The following is a 13,673-nucleotide window of genomic DNA, read 5'->3' as shown; positions in this document are numbered from 1 at the left end:
TTCTTATTTTTGAGTTGAAGCTCAGAAGCAAATTTCTCTGAAAATCATTTACACCGTGAACATCTGGAATTTGGCGCAAATATAATTTAGTTCCGTAAAGAGAAACTAAAGTCCACGTTCTTTCAATCTACTCAAGGGTGAAGCGAGAATGTAAACAAAATTTCAATCGACCGGCAGGGTCGAAATTAAAGACGTAGCGCTAAGTCACGTTGTAACGTAAAACAAATGAGAATTATGTAAATGGGATGCGTCATACTAATGGACATTACCTCGGCTGGTCAACGGATTGCGCTTTTCGCTAGCTAGAAACATCTATTATTAAACAAAAACAAATTACTTTTTCAGCTTTCGCCGGCTCAGGCGCATCTTATATCCATGCGAGCGTTAAATTATAGTCTGAGGTCAAGATTCCGGAACTGTAGTTGAAAAAAAGTTTCTATAGCAGCGCCAGCAATAATACAGCAATTCATATGTAAATTTAAGTCAAGCGTTTGTAGTCGTTATTTTTGTTGCTCGGCTTGTGATTCTAACAAAAAAACTAAGGCGTTGACACATCAGGGTCGTATCCATAAGATGCGCACAAACGCAGTTTGCGACTAAAGAAATGAAAGGGAACAAATTTTTACGCGCCAAATTTGCTGTCAAACATGTGCATGTGTATCAGTGATGATATTCATGGTACATTTGTACTTTTTTTGGTACATTTCGCTTCCCGAAAGTACGTTGGTACTTCATTGACATATTTGGTACATTTTTGTAAAACACCGCCCTACACTTCAAGTCATTTGCAAAGCAGCTCTGAATGTACAAAAAAATTTAAAATTTTTCGAAGAAAATATATAGATAAAGTTGTTTTGTTGCCGAGCACAATTTGCCATTTGCAATTATGGATCATTTAAATATGCTTATGAAAAATAGCATAACAAATTCTAAAATTGTGAACAAATTTTGCATCAATAGAATTAAAGCACAGAAAATAATAACTCAAAGAACAGGGCCAGAAAATTATAAATCCATAATTTCATTTTGTCAGAAGATTTAATACTCTCTAATAATAGATGGAGCGACTGATATATGTATATCAAACAATTTGGCAGTTTCGATTTGAATTTTTTATGAAAAGTGCATTGATAGATTTTTAGATTTCATACCATTGACCGATAGTAGCACGGATGGTATTTTTAATGCCATTATTAAATTTTTGAAAGACTATTCAATACCACTTGAAAAAATGATTGGTTTCACTGCCGACAATTGCTCGGTTATGATGGGAGCAAAAAGCGGAATGCAAGCAATATTGAAGCAAGTTGTTCCAAATCTGCATGTTAATGGATATCTTTGTCATATTTTAAATTTAGCTTCAATGGCCGCTTGTTATGTATTTACCAACAAAATTGATACATTTTTTAAAGACGTAAACTATCATTTTTGGATAAACTCCCGTTAGGATGGCAGACTTTCAGAGTTTTCAAGAACATTTTGGTATAGAAATGCATGTTGTACTAAAGTATACTCCCACAAGGTGGCTTTCTTTCTGGACAAGCAGCCATACATAGAATTCTTGAGCAATGGGATACCCTCAGGTATTATTTAAAACTTTACGTATTTGAAAATAAAAGCAGTAATCAAAATATTGATGTTATATCTGACATTTTTCAAAGTCCTATTTATAAAGTATATTTCACATTTCTTTCTTATATTTTAAATGAAATAAATAATGTGAATGTAGAAATGCAGTCTGAAGATATTCGCATACATTTGCTTATTACCAAATTAAAAATTTTATAAAAAAATCTTATTTAGACTCCAGTCCTATTTGGATGTTAAATATTGATTCAGACGAGAATCACTTAACCCCAGAGGAAGTTTACTTCGGCGTTAATGTGGATATTATTCTATTCAAAAATTCTATTTCAAAAAAGATGACGTACACGTATTTAAGAGCTGTGCTAAACAATTGTATATACAATTTTGTAGTACTTTATTAAAGAGAGTAAATTTGAATGATAAAACTTTGTTGTGGGCTGCAAAGCTTTCACCAGAAAGTATTTTAAGCGGTAAAACAAATATTATTGTGCCTTTAGTTATGGACTTGTTTCCGAAATCTGAATTTGATAAAATAGAGACAATTTATTCCGAATTTAGAGCTTTAGCAGAGAATGAGAGCCTTAAAAATTCAAGAATTTAAATATATGCAGCTTTTGGGAAGAATTAAGTTCAGTTAAAAATGAATTAAACGCGCAAATGTTTTCCAATATTTATAGAATAATTCAAGGTCTATTGTCGATTCCACATTCATACACAAACGTAGAAAGGATATTTTTTTAACAAAATTTAATTAAAACTAAGTGCAGAATAATACTTCAAAAAAACACAGTTTCGAATTTTATAAAAACTTAAGACTCGATGAAATCAGCTAACAGTAGTTGTCATAATATAGATACGAAAAAAAGCTTTTTGTCAACTGAGGTATTTAAAGAACTCAAAGAGTTTCCTGACTAAAAACAGTTTATGGATAAAGAAGCAGAATATAACTCTAGTTTGGTTCAAATTCGCATCCGAAAACTTTTGGTACATTTTTGGATGATTTGGTACATTTTTTTCCTTCGTTTGGTACAAAATGAAAAAATCCATTTATCATACCTGATGTGTATGTGAGTGCAAGTAGTATAATGAGCGTAATGAGAGTGAGTGAATATTTTTTGTACACAAATATGTAAATAAATTTTTTGTAGTCTTTTATGGACCGATTTCTTTGACTTGATTTAGACATTGCGGGTGTTCATAAATTGAATTGTTGGCATGAGTGGTATATAAATGAAGTGGTTGAGTGCTTGATTATTTGTTGACGGAAGCAGTCGGCATATTGCAGGGAGATGAAAACGAAGAGTTCTGGAAAGATAGGGTGAATCATTGTGGAGCTTTCAACGTGTTTTTAAACTTTTTTTGACGTCGGGTTGACCGCCAACGCGGAGAAGACGGATCTGGTATTGTTTACAAAGAGGTATAAGGTCCCGAACCAGATTGGGTCTAAGCTAGAAGAAACAACCGTGCAGGAGAAACCCAGTACAAAGTATGTAGAAATCATTCTGAGCAGAAAGTTGTCGACGAACCTCAACACGTGTGTTAGATAGTGAAGAAGACCTCCACGGCACTTTATGCATGTAAAAGAGTCCTGCAGCCCACCTATTGCATTTTCTTTGTCACTATATAGTACTTGTTGTTTGGTGAAAGTTGAAGGGTTATTCAGGCTATCAAAACTTAGCATACAAGCTCTGAAAACAAAGCCCGACGATTACACTGTATGCCGCTGTCTGAACATCTTTTCGTAGACTTGTTATCGAAGAAGACTACGGGTGCATATCTGCCATGAAGAGCTTCCCAGTTAAAATGTATCTGCCTTGCAGATGCCATTCTGATAAGGCATAGAACATGTAGGCCCCGTACCGCCAATTTGTAGGAAAAATTAAAAAGGAGCACGACGCAAATTGGAAGAGGGATTAAGCCTAAAATCACTTCGGGGGTTATCGCGCGTTGAATTTCTCTTATTTTTTATACTAGGCGGACAGACCAACTGATCCCGTGCCTGCGCTTAGATCATTAAAAAAATGACTGATAAATGTTTTTAAATAAGGCTACGCCGGCTACCGGCGAAAGGAAGACTAAAATTTCAGTTGTTGACACACCTATCAGATCTAAAATCAATAAGTAGGATAGGTTCTTTTAGCATTTGCTATTTTCCAAGTTATCGCAGTTTTTTATAATATCTATAGTTCCTTGTTTTTGATAGAGTTTTACAGTTTGATCGTTGAGCAAACTTCTGTTAATACTATGCACTCCTTCGGTCTATTTGAGGTCCTCACGTTGCGGTCATTTCAACCTAAAACTACCTTTCTGTTCTGCGAAACGTTGACGCCATACAAAGTAACTCCAGCTAGTTAAGCAGGCCTGACACATGTTGCCATGCCCAAGCTTGAAAGTTTGGAAAAACGTCAAAGAACCTCTCCATCTCATTCTATTATTTTAGATTTCGCCTTTTTCTTCCCTCTCGTCTTTCTTTTTTTCTGCTTCTTCCTGTAAGTCCTTCTTTATTACCCTACTCCCTTTGACATTTATCTCACTATCTCATTTTCTTATGCCTTCTCCCTTCTACTACACTAGACTTGAGGTAGGCTCTAACTCTTACCTAGAGAAGAAGAAACTCTGCTTCATTTCTTCCGTCTTTCCGTATCGCTCTACGCCCTTCCGCATTCCTCTCACTCTCTTCTTTTAATTTACCATTTCCTTCTCATGGAGAACCTTAAGCACAGCTAGTCTTTCATTGTGAAAGTGAGGTCAATAAAACATGACGTCTTCTGCATTTTTCAGCATTGTGGATAAGACAAGTGTGATAACTTCTGCATAGACCTCAAATTACAAACGGAACCGATCACCTGATTTTTATTTGACTACCGTGGTTTCATTCTGTGTCTCTTTCTAGCACCCGCTGAAGATAGCCGCTATGCACCGCCATACTGAACATCCTGTCAGGCAGCTGACGTATAAGATATCACACTTGTTGTATCCATAATGTTTTTTAGTTCGGTGGGATAGTTAGGATCCTTATTCTCCTACACACCGCCATCTTCACTCAATAGCTGCGTTAAATGATGTAAAGTGAAGTTAACCGTGCTACCGCTCATTCTATAGAACTATATCTTGAATAAACTTATAACTCCAGCGCGCTCTCTCTGATTCCTCCCACCGCTTATACCAATAACCTGTCGGCTGGCTTGTCGTATTTAGATGGTCGCTTTGTAAAAATATCGTACATACCGACTTATCCGCAGGCCAGCAGACATACTTCGATTTTCCTGATCGCGTCATCGGAAAACGTTTGAAAAAAACTTTCTATTCCTCTAGCCCCAAGTCTATGGATTGGCCAGTCAATTCCAGAATGGGGCTACGCATAGTTTGCTCGAGCTAGTTTCGACGAACAATAGATGAAAAGTAGTTTCACCAGAACCCCGGAATTGAGGGAATATTCGCATAAGATCTCTAATCTAATCTAACTTTATCACTAATTTGATCCCCACGCTTAAAATTAACTCATATCCTTGTTAAAGGAGAAACATCGAGATAGAGCCCGCCATCCGCATTATATAGCATGATCTTTTTCTGTTACGGATGCTTGCATAATATCTTCCCTTGATCGTTATCATAGATTTGATGGACCGCTTGGTGCTTCTCTTAGATTCTTTTGTGGCGCTTGTACTGGGGGAAATTCATATATTCGGTAGACGCTTGAGAATGCGTCCCTGCCGAAAACTGCTCTATTTTGTTGGATAGGTAAATATTCGAGTAAACCAAATCAGCAGACAACTCTTTCCAGCAGCGCTTAGTTGTCGCTCGTGTTAATGCCTGACTCACTGGAACTATTCTATCCATATCTACCAATTGCCGATTAAATATCCATCAAACTCTCCAAAACTTCGGTGAGTATTGTTATCGGTACAAGAAGAAGAATATAGGGCTTGTATTCCCTCGAGCAAAGTAGCTGTCTACTAAAGCCCGCAGTTCCTCACTCAAGGCTGGACAGCAGTCACATCATTGTGGAAAGTACACAATATGGCATCTCGGTAACTGGCAAGGATGCATAATTTCAACTGCGTAGACCAAGAGGTTTGCTTTCTAAGCGGAATTTGGCAAATAATGCAGATTTTAACAAAGGGAAGCAGCTCAATCCATCCTTCTTCTTGATGAGAACTTGTGTGCGGTGACCCGCCATGTATGATCTCATCCTGCATTTTTGCAAGTATTTCTTTGAGCACGCTAGTCAGCAAGTACAGCATTCTAAGTATTTTTGAAACCTGCCACTTTAGGCCAGCCTAAGAGAGAATCGGGGCAGGGAGAAGCATACATCTATGTTGGGTCCCAGGACATACGGGAATAGATGGGAATGAAAAAGCGGATGCACTAGCTAAAAAGGGCGTATCCCTTAAAGCTTGCTCCGAAGACGTCGCAATTAGATTGGGCGAGATTAAGCGAAGGCAAGAGATACACATGATCGACCAAGCGGGAAAGGCGTGGACTCAAACGCGGGGCTGTAAAGTGCCGAAGATTATGTGTAGGTCTTACAATCATAGACTAACAAAGTTGCTTCTATCATTAAAAAAAGAGGACTCATGACAGGTATTCTGACTGGACACTGCCTTCTAGGGTCACATGCCTTTAAATTAGGCTTGGTCAGTGATAACAGATGTAGGAAGTGAGGGTTGGAGGAGGAAACAATGGAGCATGTTCTGCGCTCGTGCCCTGCGCTTGCCAGGCTAAGACACCAGCTAATAGGAGTGATACAGCTGTCAGATGTAGAAGCAGCAAGTGGCTTAGCTCCTAGGAAGCTTCTAGTATTTGCCAAGAGAACGGAGTTATTTTATAACATAGGTCCTGGTCGTTCAAACAAACTTCTGGTATCACTACGGACTCATTCAGTCTATGTGAGGTCCTCATGGACCGGCCAGTTCAACCTAACCTAACCTAGGTCAGCCTATTTAATCACCCTGTAGCGTGTTATACTTCTACTTTGTGCAATTACATTCCTAGAGATTTCTTTTAATGTTTACCATTTCTGGTCGAAAAGAAAAAACAAATAACACATAAAAGACTCATCGCAATTCCAAACTCAACGCCAATTTATGAGCGTTCTTGAACTTATCCATGCAAGAGTTCATGGCAGTCTGCAGTCACAAACAAATTAGTCTATGTGCACACATTTGTGGGTGCACATTGTGTCCGAAATTGTTTAGAAACGCTGTTCCGGCTTGTTTATTAAAATATTTACTTCTCCCTGTACAGATACGCACACAACATTCCCTTATCTTCCGATGTCTAGTATGTCAATGAGTGAATGGGTCACTGGTGCACAAGGTCAGCACCACCAAGCGTTTAACTCAGCAAGTTTAAGTAAGTCCTATGTGCGTAGTGTGAATGACCTATATTCTAATGCTCTGTGGTTTTTTGTATGCATAACATTGAGATAATTTTTGCGTTTTGTTTTGCTTCCCTATTATTGCAAACGTCAGATTAAATCAAAATCGTTTGCGCGCACTTCAATGGAGGCTACATAATAGCACCGCACATGTTTTATCTTTTGATTTGTCTCACTTATGTCAAATTATTTCGACTTTCCTCAAGGTAGGCTATTTAAACTATTTCATGTTTGAGTTGGAGGTTTGCTAAGCAGATCTTGGAGGTTTCTAGAAAATGATTGACTGTTGGTTGTGTAAGGTCACTGAACTATAGATACATACCTTGAGGTTAGGACTATGGATGTGTTAGTCCTAGTCATAGGAGATTAGCAAATAATGTGAAAGCCTTTCTTGAAATATTTAGGAGCGAATATGGACTCAAATCTAATCTTTAAGGAGCACGTGAGGGAGGGGGAGAGAAAGTATCTAGAGTTAGTGAAGCCCCGGAGTGGAGTCAGCGGCGCAGGCGAAGCTAGCCATCAACTATTATCCAACGTAACCATCACGAGTATGGCACGGATCTAAAATGGCCCGCTAAAAGGATTTAATAGCAGCCTACCGTATTACTGCAATACGAATAGCATGTGCTTATCGCACGGTGTCCGACGACGCCATTCTCGTTTTATCTCGAAAAATCACAGTAGATCTACTGTCAAGTGAAATGACCGATCTGTATGACATTGGAGTCTGAAGATGTCACGAAAATCGCAAGGTCGGGAACATTAGTTAGGTGGCAAGAAAGATGGGAAGAATCGAGGAAAGGGCACTGGACCTTCATATTAATTCGAAATATAGCAGAATGGTAGGAGCGGAAGCACGGCGAACTAATCTACCACCTCACGTAGATATTGAGTGAGCACTGCGGTTTCAAAGATTATCAACATAAGCGTAGGATAGAGGAGCATCCTTCCTGTTCACACTGTCCCACCGAAAAGCGCACAACACATAATGTTGCATTGTATTCGTTTTTACGGCGAAAGATTCTTTGTCACAGAGTTTTTGGAGAGGGGCCTTCCGTTAGAAATTCAGCTCCCCTAATATGTGGATACATACTACATTGTTGGACTGCTGTGAGTAAAAGGACGTTTCTAGTGATCACGCAATTTATGTATGCTGAAAGGGAGCGCAGAGAAATGCGCGCTCGAAGCAGTGGCGACTAAATCGCCTCCCCCACCGTGACAGCGGTAACGCGGGGTATGGATACATGAACAGGACTTGGTGGGTTTCGATGAAGACTTTCCGTTAACTAGAACTATTAAGGTACCAGACCGACCATCTTCGTGAAAACATGAGGCCGCTATTTTTTTCTTCGACATTATGGCAGCAATCCTGCCGACATTATGGCCCAATGCAATCAAACTAATCCTGTTCATGTGTCAGCACAACTGGGGGCCTTAGTTAAGCATTGTCGCGTGGACAAAAAGGTCTCTCTCATATTCATCATTGGCGTTTAACCGCCTAAGCGGTTTTGGCTGTTCTATAACAAGGCACGCAAGCTATACCTGTTTCGCCATAACTGACGCCAATTGGGAGCACCAAGGGAAGTCAAGTCTTCCTCCACCTGCCTCTCCCAACTTAGTGGAGATCTTCCCTTTCATTTGAAGTTTCGACTGAAATACTTTCTTGGCCAATGCGTCCCCGTTCATTTGCATAACATGACCTAGCCAGCGGAGCCTTTGGATTTTTATTCGCTGCACTATCGTTATATCTGCGTAAAGCTCATTATACCTCCTTTGATACTCGCCATCGGCATCACGGACAGGACCACAAATCTTTCGAACAATTTTTCTCTCGAAGACTCCAAGAGCCATCTCATTTTCTCTCGGCACCGTCCATGATTCTGAGCCATACATCAACACAGGTATGATGAGCGGGTTGTAAAGCGTGATTTTTGTTCGTCGAGACAGGACTTTACTTTTCAATTGCCTACTCCATTCAAAGTAAAACTTGTTGGTAAGACTTGTTCTTCGTTTGATTTCTTAGCTGACAAATTTTTTGCTGGTGGTCTTTCGGTGACCTCCCCACCAGCAGAAGCACGGAAATCGAACTGCCATCAATATTACAGCCCCTAATCCCCATATAAGAAAGCTAAAAAAAAAATGAGATTGGTATACAAATAATAGCCGTCCAAGAGAGAGAGAATCACCCCATTCTACTTTTATCAGCGAGCAATGGCAACAACAAACACCTGCAACTTCGCCAATGGAATTTTCCTAGAAGCCCAAGAACTGTCTCGAATAACGACTTCTTTTGAGCTCTATGAAAAGAGGTTGCTTTCGCTAAGAGAGCCTCTAATGGCGGAAAGTGTTCAAATCTTTCTTCGGTTGGGTCCTAAAAACTTTAAAAGACTGATTCTTCCGGGGATATTGCCGCACAGTTAAAGTTAACACCATCTGAGATTTAAATACAACCGACTCAGCTGCCTCATCTTTGCTTGTGGGACCCATGACTGATCCAACCCGATTTCCATGTAAGAATTAGGTTTAATAAAAACTTTAGACAAAGTACGCCGCTCGATGGTCATCGAAAAACTCTCTGAATCAATTTCTAGTATGAAATTCTCTACATGGGCAGGATCGAAACTAGCAAAAACTAGGTAATATTAGGTTGAATTGAAGTGGCTGCCGCGGAGGGACACATAATCCAGTGTCAGGGGCCGGTTTTGATACCACAGAAAGGCACCATTACTTACCGCCGAGCAGTTGCACATGAGCTGATCCACCGTTTTCTCCTCTTCGTTATCTTTAAAACTTTCACAGCATCGACGATAAGACATTCCTAGCTTTTCTTCGTGCCTACCAATGAGGCTGCTGGATACTACTTCAAGTGTAGAAATTTTATACCTGGCGGTATCTCTTAAGATCCCATTTTGGTCAGGTTTGCTAATATGCCCGACGCTCCATGGCTTTTAGTCGTATGTTAAGCTTGACTAAAAAAATATACAAAAAACCGTTTAGGAAACTCAGACTTGAACTTATAGCTCCCTCCGCCTACAATTACTACTCTACAAAGCTCAGGCTCATGCTACTAAAAGTGATCAAATATTAATTTATTCCCTTTCTCTCATTCTAGGTCTACATAGCGGAAACAGCCGAACCAAATCTACGCAGCATACTCATCGGTGCGCCGTATGTCTCCTATTCGATGGGCATACTCATTGTATACTCACTCGGCTCCGCGCTGCATTGGCGTAACGTGGCATGGTGCGGCAATATATTACCAATCTGTGCCGTAATTGCCATATTTTGCATACCTGAAACCCCCGCCTGGCTGGTACGTAACAATAAACTCGCAAGGGCACTTAAAGCACTTACATTTCTACGCGGTAGCGATATTGTCGCACAGAAAGAGATCGAAGACATGACCGAACGCCTGAATAAGGAGCGCGCTACCACACGCACCAATGAGAATATCTTCAAATTATGTACGCAACGTTGTGCCATCAAACCGTTAATTATAGTGATTATATTCTCGTTACTACAAATGTTATCGGGTTCTTTTATTGTCGTCTTTTACGCTATCGATATTATATCGGATTTTGGCGCTGATGTTGACACAAAATCTGCCGCCATTTGGACTGCTGCGATACGCATGTTATGCTCACTCATCTTTTGCGTTGTCTTACTCTTCGTACGACGTCGTCGCATTTTAGCTATCTCCAGTATTGGTTCGGGTCTTAGCTGTCTCGTTTTAAGCGTTTATATGTATGCGCATGTCGGTCAACCGAAAACTCGTACAGATGTGCTCGTAGCAGCTGCTTGTCTCTTCACTTACATTGCCTTCAATACGGCTGTAATGGTATTGCCAGGCATAATGATTGGTGAACTCTTTCCGGCGCGCATACGTGGGCGTACCGCGGGTGGCATTTTTGCTGCCATGAATATAGGTCTCTTCGGTTTAACGAAAATCTTTCCGATGGTGCAGTCGCATATCAAAATGCGTGGTGTTTTTATGGTTTTTGCAATCTCTAGTTTTGTGGCGACAATATTTATGTGGTTCTTTCAACCAGAAACGAAGGGACGTACCCTGGATCAGATTGAGGATTATTTCAATGAGAGTAATTGGATTTGGTTTAAACGTGATAAGCGCTACAAGCAAGTGGCTTTGAGTGAGAAGGCGGAGTGTGCGAAGAATGCTGCGCTTCGAGTTGAAGTGAAGTAGTTGTAAATAATACACGTCTATGTTTGGGGGTTAATAAGTACTCGTGAGTTTAAGTATGTAAGATACATTTGTAGGTTAAGTTAGTATATATTTACTTTTAATGTATAGTTGTAAAAAACAAATTAAAAACAAATAAGGTCGGGACTGTCTTCCGCTGTGCCGAAGACTTCACACCTTTCATGAATGAAGCTGAACAATAATCTTATCTCATTCGTAATCTCCAAATAATGCGCTGTATAAGATAAGAAATATATAGTGAACAGATGTACGTACCTAAACTGTACGTAAAAAACTCCCTTATCTGAACGATCGGTTGTATGGGATATATATTATATATAGCTCCGATCGAAATGATTTTTACAGGAAATCTTCTATGATATATTAAAATATATATCACCAAGTTTCACGTTTTTATATTGGAAACTAAGGGAGAAATGGCCAAAAAATCTTTCTATCTGAACGATCGGTTGCATGGGATAGGTATATACTATATACATATAGCTCCGATCAAAGTGATTTTTTCAGGAAATCTTCTATGATATATTAAAATACATATCACTTTCTAAATTAAGGGAGAAATGGCCAAAAATCTTTCTATCTGAACGATCGGTTGTATGGAATATAACTATATATAGCTCCGATCAACGTGATTTTTTCAGGATATCTTTTATGATATATTAGAATATATATCACCGAGTTTCACGTTTATACTTTCTAAATTGCGGCAGGAATGAACAAAATCGTTTTATCTGAACGATCGGTTGTATGGGGGATATATGTTATAGTGGTCCGATCCTACCGGATCCGACAAATGTCTAATATAATACAAAAATACATCCTTGTGCCAAATTTCATTGAGATATCTCAAAATTTGAGGGACTAGTTTGCGTTCAAGCAGACATACGGATGGACAGACGGACATGGCTATATCAACTCAGTTCGTCGTCCTGATCAATTCGGTATACTTAATGGTGAGTCTATCTTCTATATTTCTCAGCGTTACAAACATCGGATCAAAGTTAATCATGTTCATGAAAGGCATAAAAAAACCTCCATCAATTTTGTAACTGAAACTAATCAAATTTATCTCAAAAATGTTTACGAAAAAATTCGGAAGTTGGAAAAAATTTGACGAAAATTTAGAACTTTCTATTTAGAGCTTTCTTGATTTTTTTTGAGTATTTTGGTGGTGTTTTCCAATTATTTTCTCGATTTGAGAATTTGTTATTTATCTAATATGCCAACGGAAATTTCTTTAAACTCTGAGAATATGCTTGCTGGGTAACATGCCAACCTAATATAAACGCACGCAAGTCATTTTCTGTCAAAAATTTCTCATGCACATACAACTTTTATGAGAGCAATCGAAATTGAATTTGCTGCGTGAGAACCTAACTCGATTTCCAATTTTTGTTCTGCGTGACATTTCGTTTTGACGTTTGCATACATGTTTTACATTATAGCGATGCACAGTGCTTCGTGTAGAACAAGCTAGCTGAACAAAATTATTTTCTGATATTTTCAGTTTCATATGTAGTCATTTATTACAAGTATAATATTTTTTCAGCCATATGTGCCTTTTTATACTCAGTTGAGCAGAGCTCACAGAGTATATTAAGTTTGATTGGATAACGGTTGGTTGTACATATATAAACGAATCGAGATAGATATAGACTTCCATATATCAAAATAATCAGGATCGAAAAAAAATGTGATTGAGCCATGTCCGTCCGTCCGTCCGTCCGTCCGTCCGTTAACACGATAACTTGAGTAAATTTTGAGGTATCTTGATGAAATTTGGTATGTAGGTTCCTGAGCACTCATCTCAGATCGCTATTTAAAATGAACGATATCGGACTATAACCACGCCCACTTTTTCGATATCGAAAATTTCGAAAAACCGAAAAAGTGCGATAATTCATTACAAAAGACAGATAAAGCGACGAAACTTGGTAGATGGGTTGAAGTTATGACGCACAATAGAAAATTAGTAAGATTTTGGACAATGGGCGTGGCACCGCCCACTTTTACAAGAAGTTAATTTAAAAGTTTTGCAAGCTGTAATTTGGCAGTCGTTGAAGATATAATGATGAAATTTGGCAGGAACGTTACTACTATTACTATATATGTGCTAAATAAAAATTAGCAAAATTGGATGAAGAACACGCCCACTTTTTAAAAAAAAAATTTTTTTAATTCAAATTTTAACAAAAAATTTAATATCTTTACTGTATATAAGTAAATTAAGTCAAAATTCAACTCCAGTAATGATATGATGCAACAAAATACAAAAATAAAAGAAAATTTCAAAATGGGCGTGGCTCCGCCCATTTTCATTTAGTTTGTCTAGAATACTTTTATTGCCATAAGTCGAACAAAAATTTACCAATCCTTCTCAAATTTGGTAGGAGCATAGATTCTATGACGGTAACTGTTCTCTGTGAAAATGGGCGAAATCGGTGGAAGCCACGCCCAGTTTTTATACACAGCCCACGGTCTGTCCTT

At 38.7% G+C, this 13,673-nt stretch overlaps 1 protein-coding gene across 1 annotated transcript in view; it reads left to right on the top strand.

The window, feature by feature from the left end:
• Positions 1 to 11,368, top strand: part of pippin — a 69,376-nt gene extending 58,008 nt beyond the window's left edge. The window contains exon 5 of the mRNA XM_067777500.1: positions 10,080 to 11,368. Coding sequence (XP_067633601.1) covers positions 10,080 to 11,168 — 1,089 coding nt within the window. The 3' untranslated portion in view covers positions 11,169 to 11,368. The remainder of the gene's footprint in view (positions 1 to 10,079) is intronic.
• The last annotated feature ends 2,305 nt before the right edge of the window (positions 11,369 to 13,673 follow it).

The sequence above is a fragment of the Eurosta solidaginis genome, chromosome 3 (genome assembly GCF_040869045.1).
Source record: "Eurosta solidaginis isolate ZX-2024a chromosome 3, ASM4086904v1, whole genome shotgun sequence".
Classification (NCBI taxonomy): domain Eukaryota; kingdom Metazoa; phylum Arthropoda; class Insecta; order Diptera; family Tephritidae; genus Eurosta; species Eurosta solidaginis.
Note: the sequence above shows the minus strand (reverse complement) of the source record. Positions and strands in the feature narration are given on the sequence as shown.